The 18,735-nt window shown below is 42.9% G+C and overlaps 4 protein-coding genes across 11 annotated transcripts in view; 2 read left to right on the forward strand and 2 right to left on the reverse strand.

Moving 5' to 3' along the window:
• The window catches only part of LOC5520771 (RNA polymerase II-associated protein 1), a 37,469-nt gene extending 27,752 nt beyond the window's left edge, over window positions 1-9,717 (reverse strand). For all 6 annotated transcript variants that reach the window (XM_032365799.2, XM_032365800.2, XM_032365797.2 and 3 more), the window contains exons 1-2: window positions 9,519-9,717; window positions 9,239-9,330 (exon numbers count right to left, since the gene is read on the reverse strand). In XM_032365799.2, coding sequence (XP_032221690.1) covers window positions 9,239-9,330; window positions 9,519-9,717 — 291 coding nt within the window. The remainder of the gene's footprint in view (window positions 1-9,238; window positions 9,331-9,518) is intronic.
• On the forward strand, window positions 1-9,940 carry LOC5520773 (melatonin receptor type 1B-B). Its single transcript, XM_001640540.3, has 3 exons — window positions 1-455; window positions 6,188-6,433; window positions 7,105-9,940. Exons 1-3 carry the CDS (start codon window positions 48-50, stop codon window positions 7,702-7,704), a joined length of 1,254 nt encoding a protein of 417 aa, XP_001640590.2. The 5' UTR covers window positions 1-47; the 3' UTR covers window positions 7,705-9,940.
• On the forward strand, window positions 9,814-18,304 carry LOC5520875 (adenylyltransferase and sulfurtransferase MOCS3). Its single transcript, XM_032365801.2, has 13 exons — window positions 9,814-9,948; window positions 10,031-10,154; window positions 10,441-10,533; window positions 10,649-10,769; window positions 11,231-11,347; window positions 12,781-12,856; window positions 13,768-13,876; window positions 14,269-14,331; window positions 14,428-14,591; window positions 15,112-15,159; window positions 15,538-15,634; window positions 16,237-16,338; window positions 16,484-18,304. Exons 1-13 carry the CDS (start codon window positions 9,814-9,816, stop codon window positions 16,738-16,740), a joined length of 1,506 nt encoding a protein of 501 aa, XP_032221692.1. The 3' UTR covers window positions 16,741-18,304.
• The window catches only part of LOC116604031 (transport and Golgi organization protein 1 homolog), a 24,840-nt gene continuing 23,585 nt past the window's right edge, over window positions 17,481-18,735 (reverse strand). For all 3 annotated transcript variants that reach the window (XM_032365795.2, XM_032365793.2, XM_032365794.2), the window contains 2 exons: window positions 18,325-18,679; window positions 17,481-17,857 (listed from right to left, as the gene is read on the reverse strand). In XM_032365795.2, coding sequence (XP_032221686.2) covers window positions 17,826-17,857; window positions 18,325-18,679 — 387 coding nt within the window. In that variant the 3' untranslated portion in view covers window positions 17,481-17,825. The remainder of the gene's footprint in view (window positions 17,858-18,324; window positions 18,680-18,735) is intronic.

Genomic DNA, 18,735 nt, shown 5'->3' on the forward strand with positions numbered 1-18,735 from the left:
ATCAAACTAAGCACTTTTCACTTCACTCGGTAAACCACACGAGAAATATGGACACAATGAATGTAACAGCAATGATGCAGTTTGCAAAGACGATGAAGACCAGTCCGTCGGCGTGGTCGGTTGGACTTCGTCTCACGATTGTATCTCTGTTCCTCGTCATCTCCGTGCTCGGTAACGGTAGCATTTTAGTTCTTTTGAAGCGCTTCAAGTCGTTAAGGACCATCCCGAACATCCTAATCGCCAACCTAGCGTTCATAGACTTAATGAATGTGCTGGTGAATCTGCCCGCCGACGCGCTGGTAGCCGTGCTCGAGTTACATCACGTCGTCAAGGGACGACTCATATCCGCCCTCGTGGCTTCGTCGCAAACCGCTTTCGTGTTCTTGAACCTGTTCAGCATGACTTTGATGATGTTGGATCGATATCTGGTGATCTCCTGGGGACTCAGATATAAGGTAATGTGATGATAGGCAGTAGGAATTGCGAAGCAACGATAGCTTGTCTTCAAGTCTGTTGATACTATTGCCAGGGGAAAGAGAGGCGTACAACAAAGACTTCAACACTGTGTTGATGTACTTTCCTAATTCGATGACGCACTTGTAGACCGCCTAGATTTTTTCTACAGCTTGTCTATCATCTTTATATGTTATCATATCAGATGAAAGAGCTTCGTAAGTGATTTTGTCACTCCTAACAATCTTCAATTTCAAAGAAAAAATTATGGGAACAATTAACGGTTGTGCTTTTAGGCCCAAAAATGTTCATGTTTTTTTGGACGTCTAAATCTCTATGTCTAAATTTAAAATTATCATCTATAATTTTTCAAAGAACCGAAATAAACATGTCTAAATCTAGAGAGAGAAAGAGACTGGGTTTTTCTTGTCTAGAAAAACGGCAAAGTTACCAATCGAATCCAATTTCAATCTTTCTAAATGCCGCCAAAAGGGTCACGTGTTGTTGTTGTTGTTGTTGAGTGTGTGGGAAGCAATTTCCCACGGACGTAGATTGTAGTCGAGTCCGCGGACTCCCAGCGGTCATACCCAACCTCACAGTCGGAATTTTCCAATCACCATCTCCGGAAAGTGCGAGATTGTCATATAAATATCTATAGCCTTTAGTCTACTCAATGTAGTTAGGGTTTATTACTTCATATGTCCTCAGGCAGATTAAAAAAATAAATAAGCAAGAACGGACGAGTGAGTCAGCCAATTAGTTTCCTAATCTCGACTTAGGAACGCGCGGGTTCGTTGTTTTGCGTTTTATGGTAATCATAACAAAGAACATAATAGCAGGCGCGTAAAACAGGATTAGCTGAGGGGGGGGGGAGTGGAGGGGTTGCGCAGCCATAGGTATCATATAATACCTATCTGAAAAAAAATATCAATTCATGATGTAATTTTTGTAGACTCTTCCGTTTATTTGAGTATTTTGAAGTACTTATAATAAGTTACTTATGATGACGAGTATAAATCCATGAGTATAAATCTCAAAGTTAATTGATATACTAGAAAAGCAGGTATCAAAGACATGTTGCATTGTGAATAAAACTTCGTACGGTAAGAGGTACCCATTTAATGGGATTTATACTCATGGATTTATACGATTTATACCCATGGATTTATACATAGGTATTATATGATACCTATGGCTGCGCAACCCTTCCACTCCCCCCCCCCCTAGCTAACAGCAAGGTGCGGTTGAGGATAGTACCGGTAAGGCTAAGAGGAAGACAAGGAAGCAGTGTTGCAACATACGCTCTACTCGACAACGGATCAGACGTTTCGCTGTGCGATACAAGTCTTGTGCAGGAGCTTGGAATCGAAGGAGTGGAGCGATCGTTCTTCCTTACAACGCAAGAGAAGAAAGAAAGTTCGAAGACGGGTTTGGAGGTGAAGATGAAAGTGGAATCAATCGACGGTGCTGAAAAGTTAGACATCCCGAAGGTGTGGACGGTGCAAAAGCTGAACGTTTCTGCTAGTAGTATACCGACTGATCGGGACACACAGAACTGGGACCATTTACAGGGCATCAACTTGCCTGAAATTGACGACAAAGAGATACGTCTGCTCATCGGGGGCAACGTGCCCGAAGCATTCTGGGTGCTATAAGAGAAACGGGGCGGCAGAGGCCAACCGTATGCAGTGCGTTCATTGTTAGGATGGACACTTCTCGGTCCAACGGAGGAATGCTCGACACAGGTCGATGGCGGTAGCGTGAACTTCGTGCGCCTAGACGAGTCAGAGGTGGAAGCTGACGAGCCTTTATTGAGGAAGTTAGAGATGTTCTGGAAATCGGACTTTGTAGATACCGGTACCGCTACGCAAGCGTCCATGTCAGTGGAAGACAAAAGAGCCTTAGCGAAGATAGAAGAGTCAGTTATGATTGTGGACGGGCATTATCAGATGTCGTTGCCATGGAGAAAGGAGCCTCCCTATCTCCCTAATAATAGACCGTTAGCCAAACGTAGACTCTGTTCGTTAAAGAATAGATTCCAAGCCGATCAGGAGCTTTTCGACATGTACATGACTGCTATAGATGATTATGTTGCGAAGGGATACGCGAGAAGGGTCCCAGCAGAAGAGTTAGAGGCTTCCGGCAAGCCGTTGTGGTACTTACCACACCATCTGGTCGCACATGCTCAGAAGAAAGGGCGTGTGCACGTAGTGTTCGACTGCGCGGGTAAGTATAAAGGCATTTCATTGAACGATCAATTATACCAAAGCCCAGATCTGACTAGCAATATGAACGGGGTGCTAACGAGGTTCCGACAGGAGAAGGTTGCCATGGCGTCAGGAGTGGAAGCTATGTTTCATCAAGTGAAGGTCGATGAGAAGGATCAAGACGCGCTCAGGTTCCTATGGTGGCCCGGCAATGACTTGACAAAGGAGCCTGTCGACTACAGAATGGAAGTACACATATTTGGAGGAACGTCTTCATCATTCTGTGCAAACTATGCACTGCGACGTACTGCAGATGATAACAAGGAAGACTTTGAACCAGAAGTCGTGAGTTCAGTGAAGAAGAAATTTTATGTAGACGACTGTCTGAAGAGTGGAGGTTTTGGGTTCACGAAATGGCTGAGCAATTAGAAAGATGTCATTGAAGCGATCCTTAAAGGTGAACGTGCAAAGTCTGTGCTGGCTTTGGACCTGGACGAAGATGAGCCACCCCGAGAGAGGACACTAGGCGTCCACTGGAATGTAGAAACTGATATGTTTGAGTACACGGTCAGTCCCAAGGAGAAGCCCTTAAGTCGTCGCGGTATACTCTCGGTTACAAGCTAGATCTTCGATCCGATAGGATACCTGGCTCAAGTGACTGCCGGCGAAATTGCTGCTTCCAGACTTGTACAGAATCGGATACGGATGGGATGACACCGTTGGAGACGCGGAAACGCAGAGATGGAAGGTTTGGCTCGAAGAGCTACCGAAGTTGTCAGAAGTCAGATTGGAGAGATGTATAAAGGCACCTGAATTTGGGAGAGTGAAGAATGTCCAGTTACATCATTTTGCTGATGCGTCGTCGTACGCTTACGGAGCCGTCTCGTACATGCGGCTGGTCGACGTTGATGGGAGAATTCACTGTGCGTTCTTGCTGGCGAAATCGCGGCTAGGACATATCAAAGCTATGACGATACCACGCATGGAACTGTCGGCTGCAGTGCTCGCAGTCAAGCTAGATGAGATACTGCGCAGCAACCAAAACAACCGTGAACCGAAAATCCCGCCGATGATGTGAGCCGCGGTTTAACACCGGACCAGCTGACGAGTAGTGAGAGGCGGTCCAAAGGCCCAGCGTTCTTATGGATGCTGGAGACGGATTGGCCAGAGCAACCGACCGCTCTGAGTCTAGACGACGTCTTCAAGCGCTATTCGTCATGGATAAAGTTGCAGAGAGCAGTGGCCTGGCTGTTGAGATTAAAGGAGTATCTCAAGAAGAAGACTCGAAACACAAGCGTCCGAAAGAAAGCATTTCAAGGAAATCTCACCTGTGAGGAAGTCAAGTGCGCTGAAGTAGAGATAGACAAGTATATTCAGAGACAGTACGGAGAGATAATCGAATCCCTGAAGAAAGTGAAGAGGAATGGTGTGAGAGACCAAGCGAAACGAGTCCTCAAAGAAACAGGTCCAAGCGGCTCTATACACAAGCTGAGTCCAGTTCTAGACGGAAGGCTGCTAAGAGCACCTGTGGTTTACGAGTCCAAACACCAAGGGCAGAGCGGAAGTAGGACGCGTACTTGGAAGATGTTTCGAGTGTCGCAAGCAGAATTCTCCAATGGGGGAACAGTTCATGGGAGACCGGTTAACGCCTGATGATCCTCCATTTACGAGCGTTGGAGTGGATTTCTTTGGACCGTTGTGCGTTAAAAGAGGACGGAGCAGCGTGAAGAATTACGGGCGTGTCTTCACGTGCTTAACCACGAGAGCCGTGCACATGGAAGTGACGGAGTCATTAGAAACACATGCGTTTTTAAACGCGTTGAGAATGTTTACCAATCGGAGAGGAAGTCGTTCGTCATTCGTAGTGACAACGGGACGAATTTCATCGACGTCGAGCAGGAATTACGTGAAGCCATCGGGGCTTGGAACCAACATAAGATCGCTAACTTTCTAACCCAGAGGGGTACACTTGGAAGTTCAACCCGCCTGCAGCTTCTCACATGAGTTGGATCTGGGAGCGCGTTATAAGATCGGCGCGCAAGATATTGAAGTCTTTATTGATGAATCAGAGTGTCACCGGAGAGGTCCTGAGGACACTAATGACGGAAGTAGAAAGTGTGCTTAATAGCAGGCCACTTACACGGAGCGGTGATGATCCACACGATCTGCAAGCCTTAACGCCCAACCATCTTTTACTGTTGAGGTCAAACATGAACTTACCACCAGGGCTTTTTGATAAGGCCGACGGCTACTTGAAGAGGAGATGGAAACGTCTGGAAACGTTGGATTGCTGAATATCTACCTACGTTACAAGAACGACAACGATGGCGGAAGCCTAGGTGCAATTTCCAGATCGGAGATCTGGTGCTGGTAGCAGATGAGAAGGTTCCCGGAGGGCATTGGCCTCACGGTCGTGTCGAGGCGGAGCTCAACCGGGCGATCGCGAAGCTGTGCCTATTAGAGGCGGACTGAGACACTAGTTTGTTTGTTAGTTTAAGTACCGAGGTATCGACGATAGTAAGGTAGTTACAGTAGATGAACTCGTTAGTCCATCGGCGATGTAGCGTCGATACACCACAGGCGGCCCAAATGCCGCCAAAAGGGTCACGTGTTGTTGTTGTTGAGTGTGTGTGAATGAGAATGGAGAAGAGTCAGACAAGCAATGTACGTTGACAAGAATAAAGGCTCAAGAGTCGTAAGTTTATTTCCCGTTAGATTTTTATATTGAGCTATTGATTGTAATTATGTATTTTGTTTACGTTTAGTTTTAATAATACATGCGAACACGCGCATCACGAAGAATAAAAGCGGCGAAAGGTGCCGAGCTGGATGGCACGTGAACGAGTTGTCGTACTATTAGAAACTCTTGCGGACGTTGATTTAGAGAACTCACACACCACTACAAGTCTCTATAAGGAAATCTTAAAAAATCTCAATATATCCTATCATAGTGTACTAGCAAAAGTGCAGAGGAGTATCTGTACGTCCGAAGTGCCAAAGTGAATGGTTAAAGAATGTTGAACAACCACTTCCTTTTTATTGTTAACATCTGAAAACGAACGGCCTATTTGCAAGGAAACATCTATGATTAAAGTTTGATACATGATTAACAATTAGGTAGATCAGTTACTTGATCAGTTGAAATTAGCCTATGGAAATTTTATGTTTTCGGTGAGACTCGGTATAATACGGTATAATAGCGGCAAGATTGGCCTTTTAAATGCTCGAAATAATTTAATAAAATAATAACTGCTCTCCGAATGGCTGAATGTGTAGTTCCAAAAAAATGTATCCCCATGGAGGCGGTCGGAGGTATGACCCCCCATCCCTCTGGAATTGCCAACCCCCTGGGAAAAAAACAGTACCTGTTAAGGAAAAAGGGTATTTTACCCCCTCCCCTCTGGAAATTCCTGGGCATTTGAACCCCCTCCCCCCCCCCCCCGGAATTTCCAATCCCCTCCATGGGAGGGGGTATGGATATTTTCTGGAACTATACAATGCTAAAACATATTTCCTCCTTTTTCCAGATCTGGGTAACAACACACAAGTCCATGGTGGCAGTGGGTGGGGTTTGGTTACTGACATCAGTTATCATGCTACCCTGGTTTCTAGGCCTTTACTCCATAGACCATGGGGACCTGCCGACCTTCATCTATCGTATGTTGTACTACTACAGGGTTGGCGATTACATGACCATCACTCGCTGTGTGTTTCCTGTGGTGTTTGTCTTTCTAGCTCTGCTCACCTTCACCAGCTTAAGGAGACAGACCAGGGTAAGTAAAGAGGGTCAGGACCCACCCTGTTTATTAGAGCAATGATCAAATTACACGTTTAAGCAATCAATAGATTTAATTGAATAGTTAAGGGAGATTGAGTTATGACTATCAAGATGGGACAAGAAATCTATTTACCCGATCCCAGGGATGCTTTAGAAGAAAGAAAAAAATTTAGAGAAAATCAGTTGTCATTTTCGAACCATTCCAAGGTAGATCACTAGTGCACCTTACCCCGCATTTTCCTCTACACACATACTGGACCCATTCCATTTTCAACATCTTCCCTGTAGTCCTTCTAGATATAACTTACCGCAGAATACATAGGTCTTCAACATATTTCCTGTCATCTTTCTAGATACACAGCAGAGTGAATGGGTCTGACTTATTTTTCAACATCGTATTATTTTGATATACCGCAGAGTAAGGTCTGACTTGTTTTTCATCTTGCCTGTATGTTTTTAGTTGCAATGGTAGGCATAAACCGCTAAGTCTAAAATGTGTTTTATACTAGTTTATTAAAATACACTGTTTGGAGCAGTCCATATCTACAACAATGAGTTAAGTCAGTTAAATGTGAAGCACATTCTATGCTATACCTTAATCTATGTTATACAAATACTTAAGCATCCCATTTCTTGTAGTTCTGATATTTCCCCTTTTACATTCAGTTTATCGAAGGCAAGTTATCCATGCAAGCTGCCCACCAAGGAACGAAGCTGATTGCAACCCGGCGTCGCACAGAGGCCCATGCAGCTGCCACCATCTTTATCACCGTGGCGACTTATGTGATAACCTGCATTCCTCTCATACTATACGGTATCGTCACAGAAAACACCAGTAACCTTGCAGGCACTGAGTTCCTGAAGTGGTTTGCGGCCCTTGCCAACTACTCTCTATACATCTCCAGTGTGTGCAACCCATTTATTTATATGGTTAGGTGTAACCGATTGAGCTGGGCTCTGAAAAAGTTCTGTCAAGACCCATGTGGGAAGAGTGAGCTCAACACTCGGCAATACATCACTACAACTCATACGTGTATCAGGTTACCACAGAGGAAGGGTATCTCATTGACTGACATCAGCGAGCTCAATTTCATGACTGAGAGATCTTTGTGTAAGAATGTGACTGGATGGAATAAATTAGGTTACAATCATAAAACAAACAAGGTGGAGGCTTCAAGTCCAATAAGTGGAGTAGATAATGAAGCATTTACTGTCGAAGCAGTAGAACTAGAGGACAAAACCAGCAACCTAGATGAGTGCTTTTAAAAGCTGTCGATATGAAACATTATATAAGATAGATGATTAAAACAAAATAGTGTAGATAGTAGGGGATAAGGAATGAAATCAAGCAGGGACAAACACAGGTTGGCTAGCAAAAACAACTTTTTAGAAGCTATGGAACCCAATGCCATTGAGAATCAATGAAACCATAGGGCATTTAAAAAATTGGGAAAAATGGATGTCACATAGGAGCTGCAATTGTAGGTGATGAGGCCAACCTGGAGACCAACATGATGAAGGTTGAAGGATAAATACCTTTAGCAATATCATAGCCATAATCTCCATACACAAAACTGACAAAGATAGCATGTATGATCTAAAGGCTAGAGTAATTTATGGTTTTACTATCAACTAAAAATATATTTTCATCATACACACATTAGCTAAATAGAATTTCATATTTCAAAGTGTTCTTACTATTATTTGTTTATCATCAAAGCTGTGAAAAATAAACATGTAAAATTTAAAAGAAAAGACAAAAGACAAAAGCAAGGAAAAAAACAAAAAGGAAAACACCAAAAAAGCATATTAGCATAAAAAAGATGTTAACATAAAAAAAATAGAAAAGAAAAGGAAAGAAAAAAGGGAAACAAGTAAAAAGAATACTTATATTAATATTATAACTTGCATGTAACTGCGGTATTGTTTTCACTCTGGGTATAACTAAAAGTCTTTTTTTTTTGTTGTTGATTAATTTACCGTCAACTTTTGCTATTATGGGAATGCATAGGCCCATTATTTAATGCCCATTATTTAATGCCATTATTTAATGCCCATTATTTAATGCCCATTATTTAATGCCCATTATTTAATGCCCATGATAGTAAAAGTCTGTATTAACAATAGTTACATCCGTCCTATTGAGGATACAAATTTCTAGTGCTAATTAATTTTTAGTTCTAATGCATGTAACTGCGGTATTGTTTTCACTCTGGGTATAACTAAAAGTCTTTTTTTTGTTGTTGTTGATTAATTTACCGTTAACTTTTGCTATTATGGGAATGCATAGGCCCATTATTTAATGCCCATTATTTAATGCCATTATTTAATGCCCATTATTTAATGCCCATTATTTAATGCCCATTATTTAATGCCCATGATAGTAAAAGTCTGTATTAACAATAGTTACATCCGTCCTATTGAGGATACAAATTTCTAGTGCTTCATGGGTATCAAATATGATGAGCAAAACTTTTAGTTCCTGTTATGCTATTTATCTGCCTCAATATCTTGTATCAGTATCTTATCTCTTTTCAGAGTGACTAACTTCATAAAAGCTATACTTTAATAATTAAAATCAAATCCATACATGGATGGGATTTTGTGGATGGTTGCCATACATCAATAAGTTTTAGTTTCCTTGATCTAACTTCATTAGCTTTTGGATTGCTTTTACTTTTGGAAAGCAACCGCTTCAATTGTATTTGCAAAAATACAGAGGATGACTTCCGCTTATCTAGAACGGCCCGGATGTTATCATTATTTTTATATTATTTTCGGGAGAAAATCGGAAAAGTACCTTTTGTTTCTCTTTCTGCTGTTTGAACTTGGATCTTTTCCGTGGAGGAGATATCTGCCCAGGTTGTAATCCTGGCATCATCTTGGGCAGACCTACAAGAAAAAAAAAAAACAAGATAAGGCGAATTCCAACCAAGCCATAATGAAATGTAAGTTATAACTTAATTTACTAATGTGGAGGGTTGTGTTAGAAATAGAATTGAAACAAGAAAAATCAGTATAAGACAATGAAGTTGACAGGACCTTTCAAATATTTCTGTTTATTTGTTCTTCATTACTACCTGACATCGACACCACGTCTCTCTGGTGAACGCTGGTTGCGACGGAACTGTCATGTTTCGTATTTTCCTGAGCCGCGGACGGTTCATCTCTCTTTACGCGAACCACTAACGCCGCGGGCTTCTGTCGATCGGCAAGAAACTGCTCCTGGAAAGCCAGCAAGTCATCCTCTGTGTCCCTTTTCCCGGGTCGGGAAGACATCGTCAATATCACGAATGAATGCTAGCAAACACCGACTCAGTGTTTAAATTTCCCCCTCGTGTCGTCCGCCATGTTGGAATATGAAAGCATGCGCAAATGAGATGTTGTTCAAAGCCCCGCGGGCTCAGAAAATACAAAATGGCGGACGGAACCGAGATAGAACAACTTAGAGAAGAAATCGCAAAACAAACAAAAAAACTTGAGCATATGAAAGCGATCCTTAGAGAGAAGGTGAGTGTTTATTTATTCAATTTAAACCTTTTATCTCATTAAGTTATCGTAAAAACTAAGGTTGCCGCATTTTCAATTTTAGGAGAAAGAACTACAGTCAAGAATTAACATTCCCTCAAAGCAAAATGAGAAGACTAAGAATTTGACAAACTCTGAAATCTCTCGATATAGCAGACAGCTGATACTGCCTGAAATAGGAGTCAAAGGTACACAACTTGTAGTATTCATTGAAATGCCTAATACGATCTTAGACTCTCTTAAATTAGCCTGATTTCTTCAAATGATCAGAGATCGTCTGCTATGCCTTCTCTCGCCTGAGAGGGAATTCCATTAGTTTTAAGTCTAATAAATTAGGATTCCAAAAAAAAAAACAGAACCCCCCCCCCCCCCAAAAAAAAAAAAAAAAAAAAAAAAAAAAAACATCCCTGATCACAGAAGGCCTGGATACATTTTTCTTGTACCCCATTGTTCTCATATATTATCCTTTTCCAGGTCAACAAAGTTTGAAGAGTTCCTCTGTCCTGGTTGTTGGGGCAGGTGGACTGGGATGCCCTGCTGCCTTGTATCTGGCTGCTGCCGGTATAGGTATGCCCTTTTTTTACGGTACTCTATGACAGTGCTTCGTAACAATACATGGGCACTTGCTTTGTCCTGCCTTCTGCACAAGCATGAGTTTTTGTTTTGGTCATTTTATGTTTAGGCTGCTTAGGACTGGTGGATTACGATGTAGTAGATACCAGCAACCTTCATAGACAAGTACTGCACACTGAGGACAGAGTTGAAGTACCTAAAGTGGAGTCTGCGAAGCAAACACTTCTAAGGTACAGAACCTTACAGTATAATAGCTTTTATAGAAAGGGTTTCTGGATCCACCACTGTGGATAAGCTCATTTCACCTCAAATAAGGCAAAGAATCCCTCAGCAAGTATAGGTAAAATACTATAGGTAATAAAAAAAAATGTAAAATGCAACTTTTGAAATTTTAATGCAGTGTTTTGTGAAAGTGTCATTGCAATTTGTAGCTTTTGTCTAGCGTTCATAAAAAAGCAAGATGTTCAATAAAAAATTCACTAAAAAAGGCTAAAATTTAGAAAAAAAATAGCCAGAAATGCAACCAGCCAACAGCCATTGCACAAAGTCATGGCTTCATTAGTATCTCTTTGCAGTGCGCATGTGAAAGGTCTTCCCATTATATCCTTATGATTACAAATGCTAAACTCTGCGTTGCTGGTTTTTCTTTTGTTGAATCAAAAATAACAATCTTGTCTCCTCTTTGTTTCAGGCTAAATTCAGACGCCCAATACAATACCCACTGCCTCCAGTTAAACAGTGTGAATGCTCTTGATATTATCAACAAGTATGATGTCATTGTGGATGCTACTGACAATGTGGCCACGAGGTAGAGCTGTTACAATTACATTACCAGGGGCAGATCTAGGGGTGGAGCAGATCTAGGGGTTGGGCAGATCTAGGGGTGGGGCGGATCTAGGGGTGGAGCAGATCTAGGGGTGGGGTAGATCTAGGGGTGGGGCAGATCTAGGGGTGGGGCAGATCTAGGGGTGGGGCAGATCTAGGGGTGGGCAGATCTAGGGATGGAGCAGATCTAGGGGTGGGGTAGATCTAGGGGTGGGGCAGATCTAGGGGTGGGGCAGATCTAGGGGTGGGGTAAGTCTAGGGGTGGGGTAGACCTAGGGGTGGGGCAGATCTAGGGGTGGGGCAGATCTAGGGGTGGGGCAGATCTAGGGGTGGGGCAGATCTAGGGGTGGGGCAGATCTAGGGGTGGGGCAGATCTAGGGGTGGGGCAGATCTAGGGGTGGGGCAGATCTAGGGGTGGGACAGATCTAGGGGTGGGGCTGATCTAGGGGTGGGGCTGATCTAGGGGTGGGGCAGATCTAGGGGTGGGGCAGATCTAGGGGTGGGGCAGATCTAGGGGTGGGGCAGATCTAGGGGTGGGGCTGATCTAGGGGTGGGGCAGATCTAGGGGTGGAGCAGATCTAGGGGTGGGGCTGCTCTTGGGGTGGGGCAGGTCTAGGGGTGGGGCAGATCTAGGGGTGGAGCAGATCTAGGGGTGGGGCTGATCTAGGGGTGGGGTGGATCTAGGGGTGGGGTGGATCTAGGGGTGGGGTGGACCTAGGGGTGGGGCGGATCTAGGGATGGGGCGGATCTAGGGGTGGGGCAGATCTAGGGGTGGGGCTGATCTAGGGGTGGGGCTGATCTAGGGGTTGGGTGGATCTAGGGGTGGGGCTGATCTAGGGTTGGGGTGGATCTAGGGGTGGGGCAGATCTAGGGGTGGAGCAGATCTAGGGGTGGGGCTGATCTAGGGGTGGGGCAGATCTAGGGGTGGGGCAGATCTAGGGGTGGGGCAGATCTAGGGGTGGAGCAGATCTAGGGGTGGGGCTGATCTAGGGGTGGGGCGGATCTAGGGGTGGGGCAGATCTAGGGGTGGAGCAGATCTAGGGGTGGGGCTGATCTAGGGGTGGGGTGGATCTAGGGGTGGGGCAGATCTAGGGGTGGAGCAGATCTAGGGTTGGAGCAGATCTAGGGGGTTTGCTCAGTGGGCCCCGGCCTCCTTTAATAATAACAAGAAATATAAGGAAATCAACGGAAAAAACAATATATCTGGCTATCCTTTTTTAAACCCTTGCTTTGCCCCCCCCTCCCCCCACTTTCTGGAACTTCTGGATCTGCCACTGATTACAGCCCAGTAACAAGGCCAGAGTCAATGTGTTTACCCTGGAAAAAACTCAATTTTTCAAGTCAAAACATTCTGCTCCTGTTCTATAGTCTACACATGGTGATACTCACTGCTAGTAACGCTGCATGTAATTGCAGGTATCTATTGAATGATGCCTGTGTCTTAGCCAAGAAGCCACTTGTTTCTGGTAGTGCCTTGAGACTAGAAGGCCAGGTGAGCTTGTTTTGTATTAAGCATAGTGTAGACTGGGTTGTATATAACAATGATCAGTGTTTTAAAACTTGCCTTGTAGCTACATAGACAGAATTACTTTTAATTTTTACGGTTACTTGAAGTTGTGCATTATAGAACATAGTACTACACAGACTTTAAAGTAAAACAAAAGTAAAGTTTTTAAGCCTAACCTGTTCCTAATAAGGATGGCTCTATTGAAGTTTATTGATCTGAAGTGTATAGGTTTGCTTAGTTCTAACACTGCTGGGTTATCATGATTGAAGAAGACATTCTTTTTTTTCTAGGTCCATTAATGAATGGATCGTTTACCAGCAGATGTTGTTAATGCACAATCCACAAATGAGTTTAAACAGAAATTAGAGAAGCATCTTTAATAGTTCTATAGATCTTATTATAACTATTTATCAACAAAGAAATTACGTTTTTACCATTGCCTTTTTATAATTGTATTTTTTTATCTTAATATTCTTTATATCATATAGTATTTATTGTTTTTATATTGCTTATTTATTGTAATTAATGGTTGATGTGATATCTTACAAGATGTTATCAACTTAATAAATGTAGATGTGGATGTATTTAGTGCAGATTAAGAACCTGTCAGGCGGGTACACAGGGGGGTGTGCAGGGTGTATGCACCCCCCCCTCCTTGGCGGCCAAAATGTGGGTCATTTCTTATTAAGGAATCTTCAAATACTATGCTTTTTCCATATGGTTCCTATGACTGCGCACCCCCCTCAGCCAATCCTGGGTACACGCCTGCCTGTATAGTACCCTAGGGTAGGATGGTTGGAATCCACTTGAGGAATTTCTTATTTGAGCTGAGGAAAAGTAATGTCCAGGGTATGTTGCCATGGTATTACATTAATATGCATGTTTTTGTCTCCTAGCTTGTTGTGTATAACCATGATAATGGCCCATGCTACAGATGTCTATTCCCCACCCCTCCACCCCCTGAGACAGTTGGCAACTGCTCAGATAATGGAGTCCTTGGCGCAGGTATGCCCCATTTTTTTATTTAACAAAAAAAATTGTATGATTATTTTTACAAATGATTAAACAGACCCATAGCTTAGGCCGCTTGCTTAAATGATTTGAATAGAAAAATGGCCAAGTGACCATGTCACGCTTTGAATTTAAGTCATTTTTAGGATAATGCATCTCTAGACATTAGAACCAAGAGGGCCAGTGTCGGGAACTACAACCAGTTGATATTTCTTTTGCTTCTGCCATCTGTTTATTTTCTCTCTCAAAATAGTTTTCGGGTCCATAGAGTTAATGGTGCATTGCATTGGTGCAATTACAAGTCTTTGTTATGATGATGGGTCTTAATTGTGTTATCATAGCACTAATTGAAAGTCGAATGTACTCAGCGTCTTTTTTTTTCTCAGTTCCAGGGATAATCGGTACTCTTCAGGCAATTGAAGTTATCAAAATCATCACCAGTGGGAAATGTATCCTTTATATGATCTCTATAAGAATATTTAGGTTAAGAGCATCTTGTTTTATTAAATCTTTAATTTTCATGAGTATTTCCTTAATCGGGGAAGCCAGCTTTTCTCGTAAGATGTTAGTCTATGATGCGATGGACAGCAGATTTCTTCAAGTCAAGCTCCGTCCTAAGCAGCAGACTTGTAGCGTATGTGGAGACTCGCCCACAATCCACACTCTTATAGATTATGAACAATTTTGTGGTACAGCAGCTACGGATAAGGTATCTGTATTAACTTGTCGAAAGCACAGTGAAGCTACTGTCCCGTGATTTCACTTTAAACAAATCATAAACAGACATTATTGGTGGTCCTACCGCATGGGTTAGGCAGATAAACACTATGTTTCCCATATGTCCGACACAAGTTAACCCATTTGCTCCTAGACCGCCCGTCTTATTGGTTCAAAGACGTTGTCGCCCGTTTGATTATGGTTCAGACATTCTTTTTTTAATCTCACTACAGGAGTTTTAATTAAAATCACTAGATAGACGACACCTTCCCCATATATTAGACACAAGTTAACCCATTTGGTCCTAGACCGCCCGTCTGATTAGTTAAAAAATGTTATCACGCATTTGATTATGTTTCAGACATTCTTTTTAATCTCACTACAGGAGTTTTAATTAAAATCACTAGATAGACGACACCTTTCCCATATACTAGACACAATTAAACCCATTTGCCTCTAGACCGCAAATTTGATCCAAAAGTCATTGTATTTTTTTCTCATTATTTTTCCAGTCTAAACCCATCAGTATCCTTGAGAGAGAGAACAGAATATCCGTCCAGGTATTGATTAAACCATTCAGGTGTGCATACAGGGATGACAGTAGACACTTTTGCTATCAAGGACGAAGCAAGGACGACGGTGACGAAAAAAAGCACTGGAAATGTCTAAGCACGTGGGAATGCGTTCTGTCTGGTACATTTCAGCCTCCAAACTTGGACGTTGAAACACCAAGTTTCATAGTCTAACGATTCATAACGATTTTACTAGTTAAGGGAACCTCTGTAATTGGCTACGCTGTAGCGTTACCCGGTCTTCCCGTCCCTGCAAAGACAAACGTTTATAGAATTTAACGTTCCTCCACTGCGGCCTACGACACACGGACTCTCGAATGCAACCTCATTTGAAATAGGTCTTAAACTGTTCTGTTTCTTTTTCAGGAGTACAGCAGTATTTTGGACTGCAAACAGCCCCATATACTTTTGGATGTGCGAGAACCAGTAGAGCTAGACATCTGTGCACTTCCAGACACGCTCAGTATCCTAACAATTCAATAAAATACCCAAAATAATCGAGATCCCGAACCAGAATACTGACTCTGTCGAATTGTCGTCTTTGACTTACTGAGGGTAAATTGAAAACGAACATACAATTATTCTTGCATCAAGCAGGTGGCGCGAGACTAGAAAACCCTATAATCTGATATTTGATGTGCACGTTTTCGAATTGCGTGTTAATCTGATTCCTACTAAAAGGATGTCGTGTTTATATCGTGTTTATGAATAGTGATGACATATTTCTAGTAGGAGTTCATAGAGTGAGGAATAAATCATGAGTAGATTATTTTCTGCGCAAATCACAAGCACAAATTGATTGTGCTGTCGGGTCGGGCTTTAGCTGTCGGTATTTCAAGGGTATTATTCACAGAGAACATGTACGCGCTCTTTCACGCCACTTGTGCGTCAAGAAAAAAAGCATTTCAGACAAAATTTAGTAAAGAAAAAAAAATGTTGAAAGGTGCCTTTAAAAGTTGCCTTGACTTTAGTGAAATCAAGCTTTTTCCTCTATGAACGGCTCTCTTGTAGAGCTTATCACCACCCTTCTTGTAGCACAGAGTCGACGTCCTTAACTGATTACAGATATTCCGCTGCGGCGACTGTCCTCAAAATACCACATCAATCAACTGGCGCAAAACATCGATCAACTAAGTAACCATACCTCCACAGGCGACCCAGTTAATGGTAAAAGTGTGTTTTTTTCTTGTATTTACTGGGTCGTTTTATAGAAACCGAGGAGCTCCGCGCCAGTAATTGTAAAGTAATTTGAAAAGTATCCGCTGGATGGACGGTGATTCCACTGCAAACTGATCTAAATATATTTTTCTAGTGTACGTGGTCTGTAGACTTGGCAACGACTCCCAGAAAGCGGTACAGATCTTGCAGCAAAAGTACAACTTACTAAGAGACCGATCAAAAGACATAACTTGTGCAGAACAACCGGATTGTAGGACACAAGTCAACGAGTCGAATGACCGTGACTCGGTTGGTACTGAATCGATGAACAGACGGATTGTGTTTAAAGACATTATTGGTGGTCTTGCTGCATGGGCTAGGAAGATAGACAACACCTTTCCCGTATATTAGACAAAAGTTAACCAATTTGCACCTTGATCGCCCGTCCGATTAAAGACATTTTGGCTCGTTTTGTGATCAAATACATTGGGCGACGCACAGCATGGGCTAGGCGGATACACCCTGTCAAGTATATTAGATACAAATTAACCCATTTGACCCTTTACTACCCATCACTATCGCTCGTCAAATTGTGCTCAGCCGTTGCATGTGCTAGCAGGTCGACAACACCTTCCTCGTCGGAAAGTATTTTATTTTGTCTCATTCCACTCGCGCAAGTAATAATCCTATTTATGAATAAAAAAATGAAAGCACAGAGTATTACAAAGACTAGACGCACATGGAATGCTGGGTAAAATTGGGGAAATCAAAAAAGGGTTACGCCACGACTTTGCCCCGGGTATTATTGCGAGATATAAGTTAGTTCTAAGGAATCCTACAAGAGTGTCTTATGGCTTTATCTTTTTACTTTATTTTATGGCAATTCCCAAGACAACCGGCAACAAAAAATTAAGGCTTCGTAACAAGCGATTCTGTGGGCCCAAAAATGGGGAGGGCGCAAAAAAAAAGGAAGAAAGAAAAAGGTGTGCTTGCACAAATTTTGCGATTTCTGGCAATGTTGCCTACGTAGGCTAGGAACTACCCTGGCCTGTTCGTGCTCTTGATGTATTGAAAGCATCAGTGTCGCCCTTAGCGTGCCCACGGGAAATACAACTCCAACTTTCCAACTCCGCATAATACAACCCCACACGTTATGTAAATTGTAATTTATTCAAATCTTCATAAATTTTCTTTTAAATACTGCTTTTCCTGTAACGTTTGTCAATAATTCTAGATTTCATAAAACACGTCTGGGATATAGCTAGGAGAAAAAAAGGAAAATGCCGTGTGGTCACGTACTCTAAGGCGCCCGTGTTAATCTCAACACGGTAAATATCGCGAGAGGGGGGCCCAAACAGTAGGCAGCCTAACGTACGAGACGAGGCGATTCCTAGCTCCATCCCAGTACGAGAGAGGATGATGAGGATGAGAGGGGAGGTACATAAGTATAAGTAGAATTCAGCATAAAATAGTAGTCGCAGACATTATCCGGGGCGTCATCTGTCGTGAGGCACGCGTCTGTACATATCTGAAAAAAGTAACATGGATTAGTCTTTTTAATAGTTTGCGTACTAACCTTTGTTTTCGTTTAGAAAGCACTATTTTTTTCCATTTTCCCATTGAATTTTTTGTCAACTAAATAACTATAATGTATGGCGACAGTCTGCGTTTCGCGATAGCTATTCCAGGCAGACTTTTATTAAGGTTATATAAGAATAGATTGCGAAAAAGCACTCGCCTAAGAAAAAGTCAACGCCACCGTTGAAAACAAAATCCTACTATCTCAACCCCAGGGTTGTGTTCCTTGAAAGCAGGTTAACGTTAACCCAGGCATAAATGCCTTTTTTTATCCAATCAAATGTCAAGATAGCCGTTTTTATCCCTGGGATAGCGCTAACCTGATTTCGGGAACCCGGCCCAAATAAGGACCGCTACGTCGTATGCTCTCAATAAAAATAGAGATATTTTATCGTGACTTTGTCACATCGAACTTACTTCCTCGTGGAGCGGGTGAATGCGATCCTGATGGAGGTGGACCCATCGGTGGAGCACCCATTGGCGGGTGTCCGGACGGTGGGGTTCCCATTGGCGGGGGTCCGGACGGTGGGGCTCCCATTGGCGGGGGTCCGGACGGTGGGGCTCCCATTGGCGGGGGTACGGATGGTGGGGCACCTAATGGCGAGGGGCCGGATGGTGAGTGTCTAGCTGGTCCCATTGGTGGAGGGGGACCGTATCGCGATGAGCCCATGGGAGGAGGTCCCATAGCTGGTCTTGCAGGTGCTCCATATTGACCCATCGGGGGCGGGGTGTTGTAGCGCCCCATAGATGGCGGGCCTTCCTCGTAGGAATTCTGCAACAGAAGTATAGAAATAAACGTGTAAGGATCCTGAATCCGACTTTCTTGAC

The sequence above is a fragment of the Nematostella vectensis genome, chromosome 7 (assembly GCF_932526225.1).
Source record: "Nematostella vectensis chromosome 7, jaNemVect1.1, whole genome shotgun sequence".
Lineage (NCBI taxonomy): Eukaryota > Metazoa > Cnidaria > Anthozoa > Actiniaria > Edwardsiidae > Nematostella > Nematostella vectensis.